General features: G+C 39.5%; 1 protein-coding gene across 1 annotated transcript in view; it reads left to right on the forward strand.

The window, feature by feature from the left end:
- The window catches only part of LOC144518504 (transmembrane protein 132C), a 123,510-nt gene extending 108,133 nt beyond the window's left edge, over positions 1 to 15,377 (forward strand). Inside the window, exons 5-13 of the mRNA XM_078251232.1 lie at positions 4,507 to 4,570; positions 4,847 to 4,978; positions 7,058 to 7,135; positions 9,571 to 9,633; positions 9,721 to 9,849; positions 12,274 to 12,402; positions 12,678 to 12,977; positions 13,451 to 13,725; positions 14,082 to 15,377. Of these exons, the coding sequence (XP_078107358.1) occupies positions 4,507 to 4,570; positions 4,847 to 4,978; positions 7,058 to 7,135; positions 9,571 to 9,633; positions 9,721 to 9,849; positions 12,274 to 12,402; positions 12,678 to 12,977; positions 13,451 to 13,725; positions 14,082 to 14,709 (1,798 nt within the window). The 3' untranslated portion in view covers positions 14,710 to 15,377. The remainder of the gene's footprint in view (positions 1 to 4,506; positions 4,571 to 4,846; positions 4,979 to 7,057; positions 7,136 to 9,570; positions 9,634 to 9,720; positions 9,850 to 12,273; positions 12,403 to 12,677; positions 12,978 to 13,450; positions 13,726 to 14,081) is intronic.
- Positions 15,378 to 16,025: the final 648 nt, after the last annotated feature.

Genomic DNA, 16,025 nt, shown 5'->3' on the forward strand with positions numbered 1-16,025 from the left:
ATATACATATATACATATATACATATATACATATACATATATACATACATATATATATATATATATATGTATATATATATGTATATATATATATATATATGTATATATAAGGGCTGTCAAAATAACGCGTTCATTTAGATTAATTAATCTGAGAAAAAATAACGCGTTAAAAAACATAACGCAGATTAATCCATTCCATATTGACGTTTGACCCGGAGCCATTCTAGCTACCATTCGACTGTAAAACGAAGGCGGGAGACGAGAATGTTCTGCCTGGATCATTAATTGGAACATTTACTTGTAAAAATCTTCTTCCTGCCAACCCTGGCTACCGAAATCTGGTGCCATTGATATGTCTGCACTTCTCTCTGATGCTCTGAAACAGACAATACAGGAAACACAAACACCGCTGCACATGACGCTAGTTAACACTATACTCGACAGCAGCTAACGTTAGCCTACAGCTAGCTAGTAGCTGGATTAAACACGGTTACAATGCTGACAGCTAACGCTAAACGGTGTAAAGTTTGACTGTGTTTTACTGTAGAGGATTCAACACCGGTGTGTAACAATCTGCAGCTGCCGTCGGAAAAACAACACAGACGGTGCGTTCAATGAAACTGGTAAACTACAGCCTCGTGGTGCATTTGAAGTTATTGTTAAATGTCCTTTTCCCATCTGGTGGTTGTTTTTGTCATTCAACAGCAATTTACTAGTGAAATAAGTTATTGTTATTGTTATACATTATTATTAAATCATTTAATTTTGACCATATGGCCTTAGCAATAAACAAGCCGTTCTTTAATTTCACCAACTGTTGTTTAGTACCCTTTTTTTTTCTTTTCTTTTTTTACTTTCTTAAAAAGTATCGGTTCAGGCACCGTTAATTATGTATGCGATTAATTTCGATTAATTAATCACAGAGTATGTAATTAATTAGATTAAATGTTTTAATCGATTGACAGCCCTAATATATATATATATATATATATATATATATATATATATATATATATATATATATATAGTAAATGTGATTAATTTGTTATCATATGCTAAATACATTGGTTCCTTATTTCTTTGTAGCATAAAGCAATTCAACAGATTTTGCTTTTTAATGGATTGTTGGTGGCATTTATTGATGTTGAAGTGTTACACATATTGTAGATCATTTATGAACTCAGAACCCTACTGACGAGCATACACCAGCATCAACATAACTGAATATGCAAAAAATCTAGCTGTGCTGTGTGTACGTATTAGTACAGTATACACAGTATGATATACACATACAAACAAAACAATCAGGACGTCCTCTCACAGCAAACTTGTTGTGTTCTGTAATGTATTCTGTGTTCTGTGGTAGTTGAACTTGAAACAACAGAAAAGGCAGATATGCTATTCTGAACATTGACTACAGCTCTTGGTCCATGCACTTGCTCTGCTTGAAAGCAGTCAAAGCATATTGTTTCTTCAGCGAAGAGTACTGAGTTTGAGCATGTGAGGAAAAAAAGACAAAAGAAAGAGACTGTACATGTTAATGTTGCATGTTTTTTTGCTTTCCGATAAATCTTTAGATTTGTGTGTGTTACTTTGCGACTGAGAGAGAAAAGAAAGGATAAACCGAGGCAATGTGTGAATGTCTATGTCTTTTGGCTTTTGTATGTGTGCCTTTGTCTTTGTGTGTGTACATGCACATGTGCGTGTGTGATGTAGTGCTTATTGAATGGCGCAGTATAGAGCACTATATAGAGCGTTCTAGCCAGTCCATAATTTCCTATAAGGTCAAGGCCTGCCTGGCTATACTGATGACTACTATTATGGCTTTAGCATCATTGCCACTGAATGAGGCATTCATTCACTTACACACACACACACACACACACACACACACACACACACACACACACACACACACACACACACACACACACTCTCTCTCTATTTCTCTCTCTCTCTGTCTCAATGTGAGTGGGTGGATCAGTCACAGGATGTTGGTGTTTAAGTGTCAGTTTGTGCCCACATTTCTTTGTTTGTGTGTTTGTGTGTGTGTGTGTGTGTGTGTGTGCATGCACATGCTTGCCTATGTTCTGTGCAGCTGTTTGTGTGTTTGTGTAATGTGGAAGAAGGAAGGAGGGTGAAGGCAAAACAACATACTGTATAGAGAAAGATGAATGTAGGACAGACTAAACTAGCACTCTAGCATATAAACGTTAGAAGTTATAGTTTATTAAATGTCCCACTGTTATCTTCATTTCTTCTTCTGTCTATTTTGTCATTTACTGTATTTTTACCTAATTAGAAAGTTGTATTTTCGGTCTCTGTTTATCTGTTAATAGGTAATCACTAAATGAAATTTAGTGTAAATTCAGGCCATGAGTCAAGGACAAAATAATTCATTCGAATGATTCAGATGCTGCAGATCTAGGAAATGTATAGTAGTTTAAACCTTATAAACTGAGACTGAATAAACTGAAACTGACGTAATACAAAATGTAGAGGATCATGAAGCCTTGGCAGAAGTATATTGTCCGCTTTCTATTTTTCTTTCTTCTGTTTGGCTCATATTTTCTTTTTCTTTCTATATTTCTATTACTTCTTCTCCCTATTTTTCTCACAGAATCTATGTTTAATAAAATATTTCAACTGAATGACATTCAACCTTTTGTGTATTTCCTCTGAGGATGGAGCTATGTGAGGCAGTATGAACATCAAGCATGTGATAAAACTTCTACATTTTCTACATTGAGTTTCAGCTGTTGCACATGTACCAAAATGCATTATATAATCTAAGCCACTCTAACTTCATCATAAAGAAGGGATGTGTAAGCAAGAAGTTGCCACATTTGAATACACAGCATCCAACTTAGTTTCTTGAACTCAAATTCAGAGTCACAATGGGGAAACTTAAGGCTCAGATTTTAATAACAGCTAAAATATGCATATGCACTTCTTTTTCAGGTTATAAAAAGCCATTCCTAGTCTGTCTTTTTTCCTTGCATGCATGCCTGCCTGCTTCCGTGCCTCTATGTGTGATTGTGAATTAGTGTGTGCGTGGGTATGTGGGTGTATGAGTAGTTTTGTATGTGTGTGTGCGTGTGTGTGTGTGTGTGTGTGTGTGTGTGTGTGCGTGTGTGTGTGTGTGTGTGTGTGTGTGTGTGTGTGTGTGTGTGTGTGTGTGTGTGTGTGTGTGCGTGTGTGTGTGTGTGTGTGTTGCTTCTGTTCCCCTATTTTGACGCCCTTACATTCTGTTCTGCTGGACCTATTTTTCAATTTCGCCACTTTCTGCTCAGATAGTCACCAACCCGTGTGCACACACAGACACAAACAGACAGACAGACACACACACACACACACCTCTATCTTCCCTAACTTGTATCTCACAGAGTGAAACACAAGCACTATTAGGCACACACTCTTACACCGACACCTGTGCAGCTGGGACACTGGGAAATGTAAAGAAATTCCTGTAATATTACCGGGGTTTCACACTCCGGGACAGTTAAAGGACACAGAGGTAGTCATGTGTGTGTGTTTGTGTTCTTGTGTGAATGTATGGTCCAGTGTGGACCTGCCTACATGTTGTATTGTGAAGATATTACACAAAGGGAGGCAGAGAAGAGGGAATGTATGTTTCTTTGTGTGTCTGAGTATGAAAGAGAAAGAGATCCTCCACTCAGGGAGAGAGAGGTTTTCTGTTTTAACACTAATGGTGTATTCAAAGTATTCTCAGATTCATTTTAATTCTTTATTTGACTGTGATTCTTCACCCTCGTTAGCTGTGGAATTACACCAAGTATATGCATTTCCATATTAATCGTTGATATTTCTTAACGTATATGTGTTAATATAATTGTTAAATTTTTGCTTTAATCTGAAGTGTAAATATGGAATGGAAAATATGGAAAAACTGGATAAGAAAAATTCCGATTCAGATGCAGATTTTGACTTTAACAAGATAAAGTCATTTAAAAAGGTTATACGTATGATATGCCGCTGGTTGAGAAGTTCTGCAAGTGTCTTTTGAAATATGCTAAACTTTCAATAAAGTGTTTGTACTCGACATACAGGAAAGAGGTGGTAAAAAACTCATGAAACTCCCACAACAAGGACTAAATCAAATTAAAGACTAATTGTATGTGAATGCAGCATTACAGAGTGATAAAAAACAATATAGAAACAATAAAACAATACATTCAGACAGACGGACAGATGGACAGATATAAACACAAATTCTAAAGTCTAAATACAAAACTAGAACTAGAACATTCTCCCGCACACTTTAGTTGCACACTCTACAACTAAAGTGTTTCTTAAGTGTTACAGCTGGATTAAAAACCTAAGTGTCTTTTTTATATTGACTGAGAGAGTAACCTGGAGCAGAGATTATACAGTAGATTTACTGAAGATGAGTGTAGAGTATAATAATGGCATTTAATTACCAGATAAGCTCAACCTCTCTTGTCTCTTTCTCTCTCTGTCTCATTTATTTTTTTTCCCTCCCAGACCTACCAGAGACAGTGAAGATGATGAGGATGATGAGAGGAAGGGCAAAGGCTGCACCCTACAGGTATTATTTAATTGGTTTTCATCACAAACTTGTATAGAGAGTTAATCCTTTTCTTCAATGTCAGTATCCCTAAAAGGCAGTGAGAGCTGTCCGACCACATACTGGGATTGAAATGTGACTTACTGTATGTACTGTAATGCTTTGCTTCAGTTGGTTTAAGTTACTGTGCAGTATTATTGTGTACTATTTTTCTACAAGTTTACGCACAAGATAACACAGTGCCCATTATGTAGTTAATCATTAATGTCTGATTTGAACTTTCTCTTGACCTTACAGTACCAGTACGCCTTGGTGCGTGTCCTTACCCATTTTGTCGCAGAACCCTCTGACCCAGGAGGAGAGATGGTCTACATGTTGGGTGCGGACTGGCAAGCTGATATCACTCATTTGGTCTTGGACCAGCTAAAGGTAGGTATACACATATACTCACATATGCGCACTAGGCCTGCACGATAAATCGTTATAAAATCGTGATCTCGATTCACCGATCTTGATTTTTTTTCTCCTTCAATTAATTTATTGAAAGCATTTGACATTGACATGTTTTAATTATGTAAAGACATGTTCAAGGAGTTATATCAGGGCCATATTTAGTTCAATGTGTTATATGTCACTATTTTTGGTAGCCTATTGTACTTAAATGGCCAGTATGTACTTTATCTTCTTTATTCATTGAAGCCTCTATGTTTACAGGCTTGTGGTGATGCGCAATGTGCTATAGGTGCCAAAAACAATCTATGTTTGGTACTATTTGTTTTGTTTTGTCATGGTTCATGTGTGTAGTAAACATTACACTTAAAGAAACACGCCGACTTATTGGGACTTTAGCTTATTCACCGTAACCCCCAGAGTTAGATAAGTCCATACATACACCCTGTGACTATATAAATCACAACATGTAAATAGGACATGTTGGCGTTATTTTGTCACTTATTCGGAGCAGTAGGCTAGTTGGAACCGGTTACCTCCAGGATCTGTGCTAGGCTTAGCTAGCACTGGGGGCGTCAGACAGAGTTACAACACGCACAGAGATGAGAAGGGTATGTATCGTGTGTCTAACTCTGGGGGTTACTGTGAATAAGCTAAAATCCCAATAAGTCAGCGTGTTCCTTTAAGTGAGAAAAAAATCATGGCAGAGAATTGTGATATCAATTCTAAGCAAAAAAATTGTGATTCATATTTTTCCCCGAATCGTGCAGGCCTAATGCGCACACGCACAATATATCTTGAAGGAGTAGTTATTTTTGGGAAATATACTCAATTGCTTTTCAAGAGTCACATGAGATTAGAAAGATCAATAGCACTTTTATGTCTGTACATTAAGCATATAGCTAGATACAGAGGGTTATTATCTTAGCATTAAAATTACCCAATCAACACGTTGTACCTTGTTTGTTTAATCTGTACATAAACATTAATGAATGGCAATGCTTTAACAATTTCTTTCTAACAATAATTTACCCTTTTGCCCAACACTGGGTTTACGCTGGCTGCTGAACTGCTGCGATTGGCCGCCATATGTCCAGAGAAGGGCAAGCAGCAGCGGCAACAAACAGCAGTGACTCGGCGATTTCTAAATAAATTTAGTTGATGGGCAGGTTTGGATATTTCATTATGTAAAAATCAGGGAATTTGAAACTCCAGGAAAACAGCAGGAAGAGGGGCAGGAAAATCAAGGCATGTTGGTAAGCAGGGGATGCATATTTTATCATTTATCAGAATCAGATAATTTATATCATATATAATATGTCTTCGATACCGTTTATAATAGATTATCAGCGTGTTTTCTTGCAAGAAAATCTTGCCGAAAATATAGATCAGACGCCGAAATGATTGCTTCATATCTCAGCAGGGCACGTGCTATGTGAACAGCACAATTGCTTTATGGGCGCCGAAAGGAATCGGGCAGCGCTTCCCAGCAATTCCCTGCCAATTGCGGCACTTTAGCGGCCAGTGTCAACACAGTGTAATTCTTGTTTGCAGTGTCACTGCTGGTTGCCTAGCAAACTCAATGTGATGAGGAGACTTCGGGAAGTGCACCTGAATGTTGTTTACAGATAAATAGTTACTGTACAGCTTGTGTTTACATTTCTATTAGTATGGATTTATGGATTACAGATTCAGCTGCATTGGTGCTGTTAGGCAGATTTAAAATCGTTGGAGGGAGCCAAACTAGCTGTTTCCCTGTGTTTTTAGTGTCTATGCTAAGCTAGGCTAGCCATCTCCCAACTGTAGCTCTAACTCTAGCGCACAAGCACAAGATTAGTATCGATCTTGTCTTCTCACTTTTGGGATAAAAGTTTTATATTTCACAAGATGTTAAACCTTTTTTTAAACTCTTTCCTGTTTGGACTTATGTTTGACTATTGAATTATAGTTAAAAAAAGGGATTTTTGTAGTACTAATCCAGAATAAATGCACAAAAGCCCTATAAACAAAGTGAATAAACTTGTAGTAGTGGCTGACAGCTGTTTCTGTGCTCCTCAGGTAGAAGATCCACGCATTGCCAGACTGATAGACGGACAAATCTTGATCGGGCGGGACCTGGGGATTACCACTATACAGGTATGTACAGTCTGTTCTCTTTCACATTATGTTTTAACTATTTTAGTTAATATTATCATTCCAAACCACAAAACAACTAATTCTCCTACTGTAACTGAAGCACTATATTCACATTCTTATACCGACCTGAGAATGAAACAAAAAACAAAAAACAAATAAATAAATTCTCATGTGGTTTTAAATTTAGCTTTTAATGAAATAATAGAATGTAAAGTTTAGAACTAGACAAACTCCGGTGTACCATCTACGAACTATAAAGCATCCCCACAATCAGTGGTTAAATTGCATTTTAAAGATTCCAAAAACACACTCAACATCGACAATGTATTCATCATTTGTTGGACAACAACTCTGGAGAAAGACGGTTAAAAATGTATGATTATGTGAAGCGCAGTGTAATTTGACAACTCACTGTGCAGCCATAAACACTCCAGTGATGTAAACATTATCCTCTCTTGCTTCCTCCCCTCTTCCTCTCTTGCAGTTATAAGCCCTGCCTGCTAGCTCGTTACACAATTAGCCACAATTAACTGTCGGATTTGGCCCCGACATCTCAGTGTGACGTTCAGCAATTACACACAGACACACACTTGCACTGGCACACAGTGAACACACTCGCGCTCTTGCTGAATTCCAATAAGCCGGCCCATTGTGACTGAATGTAACAGTGGAAGACAGTCCTGTGGCTTACTGTTTTACACTACTATTATACTGTTATATAGTAGAGCCAAGGCAAAACTGCTAAATATGTCACAGTCATAGTCAATACAGTGTTTGTTATATTCTATCCTATTATGTTACATCTCCGTCTTTCATGTATATATAAACTGTATGTCTTCATGATTCAGGATTGTTCTAAGTGCTTACATTTGCGTAATTGCTCTGAAGAGTGTGTTGTGCGTGTATTAGAAGTGAGTTGGCGCTGTGTTCGGCGCAGCAGTGGGGGATATCTTGGGGATTTTGGGGAACAGCTGAGTGTGTGTTTGCATCCGTTCGACTGGGGAGCGCTACATTCAAGCATACACAGACACACACACACACACACATACAGACAGCTGTGCTCTGTTTGGGAGCCAGGAGAGAGAATTTACCCAGCATTCCCATTGAGATGCCAGAGTCGACAGCCATCATTTGATAGTTTGACATTTCAATTTTAGCCCCCCGCTCCATCCCCCTGAGTCTCACCTCTTCCTCTCCTGCCCGTCTCTCTCTCTCTCCTTTCTCCCTCCCAGTCTCTCTTTCTCGCCCTCTTATTTTCTGCCTGTCTTGAGGAGCAATCCCAAAGATGTCAATCATTGCATTTTGTTAGCTCGCTGAGGGTGGGATTGAGTTTGACGCCCCGACACGTTCACTGAGAGATTTTCTTTGTACACCAATCAGATCTGCCTGTCCTCCTGTCGCCAGGCGGAGTAGCACACTACAGCACAGGGCTCCTAATCTCTATCACAGTCTGTCTGCTGCTCCCTCTCTCCATCTGTACCCCAATCTCTTTTCCCACTCCTTCTTTCTGCCCCTCTCACTCTCTGTCCTCCTCGATTTGTCATTGTCTCTCTCTCACTGACACCTACTGCAGTTTTTCTCTCTAGCTCGCTCACCGTCTCTCACTTGTGCTCTCTCTCTCTGTTCTCTTTTCATTCACTTTCTTTTTAGTTCTTAGGTTTTGGCCTAGTGCTTTGTTACTAAGATGTCTTAGTTGAATGCTGACACATTTGACGCCAGCTGGGAGGCAGACGGCTGTGTGTGTGTGTGTGTGTGTGTGTGTGTGTGTGTGTGTGTGTGTGTGTGTGTGTGTGTCTGTGTCTGTGTGTCTGTGTGTGTGTTACAGTAACAAACAAATACTGCCAGTCTATGTGGCCCAAAGCACTGTGACGTTAACCAGCTCTCGCCAGTGTTAAACACTTTACTGTCACCTTAAGGCAAAAATCACAGAGACAACAATAAAAGCTCATTTAATACAACTCTCTCCCGTACTGTGTTTCAGAGTTTTCCTAATGTGTACTTCCTAATATCCTATACTTGATGCAGCATGATCAGGACCTTGTTGTTCCCCATTATTTTCTTCACAGCTTGCATCTTTTTGAGACACAAGCTGTCATTCCATCACCTGTCAAACAACCAATTTGTCAGCAACATGATGTCTTTTCACTTGGATTTTGCAGCTTGTGAACACTTGTTGTTTTTAGGATTTTTTTTTTCTCTGGAAAGACTTAGCAGACACTGGGTGTTAGAGCAGAAAAATGTAAAGCTGCCACGGAATGCAACTTTTTAATGAAAGCTTTAAGGAACTCACATTTGGATTAAATGGCTTTAGTGCATAAGTAGACTCCTCTGCAACTCTAATAATGCAGATTCATTTCAGAAAGCGAAAACTTCAAATTTAAATTGTTAATGTCCTTTTTACAACATTTTATGTGTTGTGTGATCTTTTGCTGCAGGTTCTGTCCCCGCTGTCTGACTCCATCCTGGCAGAGAAGACTGTGACTGTTTTGGATGACAAGGTAAAATAATATATTGAATCGTTTAATGTTTTTGGCATATGAGTCCTTTTTATTGGCACGTATTATGATATTCTCCTGTTTGTGTAGGTCACCATCACTGACCTGGGTGTCCAGCTGGTTGCGTCTCTGTCGCTCAGTATGACAGCAAGTCCTGGAAATTACCAGGCTATACAGCTAACGACTACAGCCACAGACCTGCTACACGCACCCAAACAGGTAGGGGATAGTACTATAGGTACGCAAACACTTTCACACACAATATCTAGATATCATATCCTCCCAGGGTTGTATTTCAGAATGTAACTTGCACATGCAGACACATGATGCAGAAACATGCATAGACTCCACGCTGCCTTTAGGTTTGAATCACATACACAGACACAAACACACTAATGGACTACATCTTAAGCTGTTCCCATCTCTACAGTAATACCCCCAAGGTTGTAATCATAAAAGTTGCACGGTAATTCTGTGCTGCGGACATCACATCGCTGCTATCTCTCCAATAATCAGTTTCTAATTAGAAGTGCATATAACATCCAGGCTATAGCACTACATAGCTACAGTTACAGCCACCTAAAGGTCTACAGTAAAGAAAAGTGGTCGATATTGTTAGTTAGAACCACATAAATGTATTTAGTTTTTTGACAATGCTCAATTGAAATCACAGTTGAAACTACATTTGTCATGTGTCCAACACAATTTAAATTGGTAAAAATTTATGAATTCTTTTTTTTTCTTCACTTTTGCTCGCTTACTCAGTGCATAACCACACAACATATATAGAAAAACACACTCACGCACAAGCACACACACCTGAAAAACAAACATGCTCACCTACACCCGCATGCACATTATATTGCATGGCTACCATGTTACAAGATTTTCTTGACTGTCTAATCACATTGCCAAAGGTTATTTCATCACACTATCTCAAGCTATTATCCCTCACACCCTCTACACCTCCCTTCTCTTTTTCGTTCTTTATCAAACCATACCACACATTACAATTTACAGTATATCCAAGGGCTAATTGGACGAGAAGCAGCCCATTACGATCAAAATAAAGATATATTTCATTTGAATCAAACTTTTTTTTTTTTTTCTATCTGTCTGTTTGTATCTACATCATTCAATATCTTCTGTGGAAATTTGAAGCGACTATGGAGAGGGAAAGTAGAGGAGAAGAAAACAGGGTGTAAAAAAATAAAAAACAGAAGACCTGTGGGAAAGGGGGGGGGGGGGGTAAATAAGGGAATGAAGGAGGCAAGGAAAAATTACAATTTCATGTGAAAATAAAGGGAGGAAAAGTGATAAAGTGCTGTTCCTCGCATTGGAGCTTAATTACTTTTGTAGTGAGGTTATACCTACACAATCCTTTATGTGTTCTGATTAAAGAAAGCAAAGGGTTTTATCAAGGGAAATTAGTGAGGCAGGATTACTTAAAGAAAAGCAGAGAAAATACATTCTCTGCTGAACTCTATTTTTATTTATGGAATAGTTGCTGTTGAAAGACCACTGTTGACAAAATAACTAAAAATGTTTCCATCTAACAAGTATTTGTCCTCATTGTAATGGTGAAGGTGGAGGCTGGAGAAAGATACACGAAAATCAGAAGAAAAGTGTTTGTGTGTGTTTGTGTGGAGGGATGGATGGTAATGTACACGTCTCTCTTTGTGCTGCTCCAAGACTAACAATATGCTATTTATTTCCATTGTGTTGGAGACTCAAACAGCTGAATCATTCAAAAAAACATGTCACACTGTCAAGTTAATAGGCCCAACACCAATATCTTTTTCACTTTTTTTTGCACATATATTTTTATATTTGGTAAAATATTTATGTTGGAATGACACATTATAAAGTTCTGATATAATTAGTTATGTTATGGTAATGTGGTGATTGGAAGTTGCAGAGAAGTCTGCGTAGGTTTGAATAACGTGTGATATCGTGTGATGAGAATGGGTTACAATGCATTGGAACATGTCCAGAGAGAGATGTTAATTGGATCAGAAACACCTGCCGTGATGTTGAAATCCATGTTAAAATGAACCTTTCTTCAAGCTTTCCCTGCCTCCTGTGAGTACATTGGGTCTTCACAATGGGTTAAACGTTCAGTGGAGCACTAGTCAGAACTGAGATACCTTGAGGATCAAGGAATCCTGGGACTTGAGCATGGTAAAACAGCCATTGCATCTTTACCTCATAACTTCTAGAAAACAGGTTTAGCTCATCATTGCCCAATAAAGGAAGATTGAAAGTGCTGTGTTCATGTTGAAAACACTGTTAATACCCATTTAGTTATTACCAGCCGTGACAGCGATGCTAGTATTGTTTTCACCTTGTGAGTGTACTGTATGTGTGTGTGTGTGTGTGTGTGTGTGTGTGTGTGTGTGTGTGTGTGTGTGTGTGTGTGTGTGTGTGTCAGCATGGCAAAATGTGGTCTGGGAGACACTTACTGTAGCGGGAACTACCACAGAGGTGTTTATATGTCTGTCTGCAGCCTAGTTTTGTCATCTTGATAGCATAGTCTGTCCGAGTTTGAAGGTGGATGTGATCCAAGCAGGGGCGCTCCCCTCCCTCCTCATTGCAAGATGGTCTCTATGTATCTCATGACAATTTTTTCTCATTCACTTTCAGGAAGCAGCAATCAGTGCGTGGATCCAGTACAGTGATGGTTCAGTGACACCACTTGATGTCTATGATCCCAAGGACTTCCTCCTCTCAGCTGTATCATTGGATGAGAGTGTCATCTCCATAACCAATCAGGTACTAGCCATTTTCAAGTTTTCTTTATCTTGCCAATGGTTTAAGGCTGTGTCAAATATTACAGAAACAAAAAACATGGACATTTTACTGATAAATATTTTCAGGAAACACTTTTGCAAAAGTGACAGTATGGTGTCCAAAGTACTGTGTCTGTGTACCCTCACATTGTCCCTATTTTCTATTAAGAGGAAACACTTTGCAGATTTTGCAAATTGGTCAGACAGTTTAATGTCCATAGTGCTGTGTCTGTTTAACTTCACATTGTCTCTATTTAGGAGCAGCATTGGCCTATTATAGTGGCAGAGGGCGATGGACAGGGAGCACTGGTTCGTGTAGAGATGGTCATCTCTGAGACCTGCCAGAAATCCAAAAGGAAGAGTGTGCTGGCATCTGGAGTTGGCAATGTGATAGTGAAGTTTGGAGCAAAGAGTGAAGAAAGAGGTGCGGTGGGAAGAGGTGGACAGGACGACAGAGGAGGGATGGACAACAGCACCACGGAGCACCAAACAAAGGATGGAGGGGAGTGGAAGTCCAACAGTGCAGCAGTGGATCGAGAGGAGGGAGCCATGAGAAAGGTGGGGGGGAACGATGGATGGCTAAAGAGTTTTTTTTTCAATTTATTGTCACTGCAATCAGTAAAAGAAAATATTCGCTACAACCTTACTGGAGAGTTTGACTGTATTCTTATGTAGCTCAATTGGATAGAATGGCAAGACACTGACAGGTATTTAAATCTCAAATATAACTAGTACAGATGGAAATACTTCACTTTTTACTCCACTATATTTGATCATAAAGTACAGTGATTTTGCTCAAATCAAAATTAGTCCCTCTTTCTACGATGTTAAACTATCCATCCCAAATTTGTGTATTAAAAAAAACACCAATAACAAAACACCAAACACCATCAACAAAACACCACTAATGTAAAAGGTCGTAAACTAACCCTAACGCAGCAGTTAACATGAGTATGAATAAAGAAACTAGGAATTCCGTTTTTTTGTGTTAATATTTGTTTAACTACCTATGTGTTATTTCCATTAATCAGGTTAGCATGACAACCAAGAGCACAGTAACCCATCGTGCTTCAGGTGGTAAAGCTGCCAGTGGAGGCAGCAGCAGCAGCCGGGGCGGAGGCCCCAGCCAAGCAGGGGACTACAGTAGCTACCCAGCACAAGTGGAGGTACCAGGCACTGGGGATAGTGAGCTGACTCGGACTACTAGAGGACTGTCGGACCTGGAGATTGGAATGTATGCCCTTTTGGGTGTATTCTGTCTGGCAATACTGGTCTTCCTTATCAACTGTGTCAGCTTTGCTTTCAGGTAAAACATTGTGATAATTGAGGACTCCATTTTTTTATTTTACGGAAACTCAGCAATAAAAGTGTGTGGGTAGGTTAAATCCTAAGGCCTCCATCCATTAACACCACAGTTGAGAAGTCTCTGTGTGGACCACCATATGAACCTGAAAGGCCAGGACACAAAGCACACGGCATTGACAGACAATGTGTTCATTGGCAAAATTTGGTTCACCCATGCTTGTCTTTAACTCTGTGTGTTTCTACTGTCTATATAAAGGGATGGCCCTTTTCAATATGAAAAAAATCAGCACAGCCTGAAATTGCACTTGTTCAAAATAGTACTTGAGTCATAGACTAATTATCGTCCTTCATCTACAGATACCGTCACAAGCAGGTTCCCGTGCTGGAAGCAGGAGGCAACATGAACCACGCCCATGACTGGGTGTGGCTTGGCAACGAGGCCGACCTTTTAGCTGACCACTCTGACCAATGCCAGGGCGGGCTGCCTGATGAGTGCACCACCATCATTGACCGGAATGACGGAGGATACGAGGAGAACAATTACCTGCTGAACGGGGCTGGTAACACCTTGGTGATGGGCGTGGGCACAGGCATGGGCACCATTAGTAGTGGTGGTGGCACAGGTGGACACCGGGGTATCACCCACAGACAAACTTTGCCCAGATCGGTTCCAGAACCGCATCAGTGCCTTTCAGCAATCACTACTGGTGGCAAAAATGGCACTGGCCAAGTGGAGCATCTGAATAATTCCCCCGGATCCACAGCTGCAGCTGCAGTTGCAGCCGCCAAACGCAAGAGGGTCCAGTTCACGTCTTTTGCCACTGTTGTGCCCAATGATAATTTGAGTGGGGGTGGACCATACGCCAACTCTTCAGTCCTGGTGACCAATGGGAGCGAAGATGACATCAAGTGGGTGTGCCAGGATATGGACCTGGGTCAGTCTGAAATCAGAACGTACATGGAGAGGCTACAAGACAATCTGTGACTAATGGGAAAGAGACTGAAAAATGGAGGTGCAGAGGATGAATGCAGGAGGGGGAGAATGGACAATGAGTACTATTCACCTGTAATGCCTTTGCAATGGATGAAGGGAGGGAGAACAGGAGGAATATAAGAACAGTAAAGGGAATATAAAGTGTAGCGAAGAGTTTAGAAGATAACCAGACAGTGTAGGGGATGCTTTCATTTAGCTCCCCTTAGGTGATGGAAAGCATACTGTAACCACTAGCTCACACTGAAATCAATGGTAGCAAACAATAAATAACATATGAGTTTGTTTTATATTATTTATTGTGAAGATATTACTGTAAAAACCAATAATAAAGTCACTATTGGTAATGAATGTTTATTTTCAGAATACCAGTAAACCATTGTGCTATACAGTAAATTCAGGGTATGTTATTGGACAAACACTATCAAGCCACTATACATTTAAACAAGGATGGCAAGAACATAATTTCTGAAGTATTTTTTATTCATATGGTGTATTGCCATTATTGGCTGTGGCTGTTGATTGATTATTGATAGATCTAGTTTTAATATTTACCAGCCAAGTCTACTGAATGGTTATATAATGATTATGATTACTGAAGAATAGGTGTACATCAAAGATACAGTCTGTTTGTTTTTGTTATATCACTTGACCCATTTGCTTTTGGCATTGCTCATAAGTGAAATGTAACATGTAAAAATATATATATATATATATATATATATATATATATATATATATATATATATATATATATATATATATTCCAAGTACTCAACTATGAATTCAGGCACCAGTGGGAGCTGCCATTCAGCACTGAATTCTGGCGATCTTGCTCTTTCCTCAAACAACAGAATGTGTCAAGAGTTGAAAAAAGTATACACAAAAGACTGTTTCTCCCTTGGATCCAAGACAGAGGCATTTAAACTTGCACAATTGCAGACAGGAAAGGACATTAGCCATATTTGAGGCTTATTTCCTGTCTCGTGAAACCCTCCAGCCAATGGCAGAAGCGGAATTCTCCCCGTATTCAGAACCAATCGCATAATCCCCTGGCCCCTCTCCTTGTCTGTGATTGGACAGCAGTAGGGACTTTGTGAACTGACGTACACAGTGAAATACTGTCTGTAAACTAAAATGGGACTGACTGAGGTGACTTATATGAAAAGAAGGCTGCAAGGCTGCTCGGGCTTTGCAAAGCCTGGCCGAACACTTTATAATGAGGATTATTTAAAACAAACCATGTAGGCAACAAGACGGACCAGAGTACCTGCAGTGTTATACATGGAGCTAACAGGATATATAGAATG

Source organism: Sander vitreus, chromosome 5, assembly GCF_031162955.1.
Source record: "Sander vitreus isolate 19-12246 chromosome 5, sanVit1, whole genome shotgun sequence".
Lineage (NCBI taxonomy): Eukaryota > Metazoa > Chordata > Actinopteri > Perciformes > Percidae > Sander > Sander vitreus.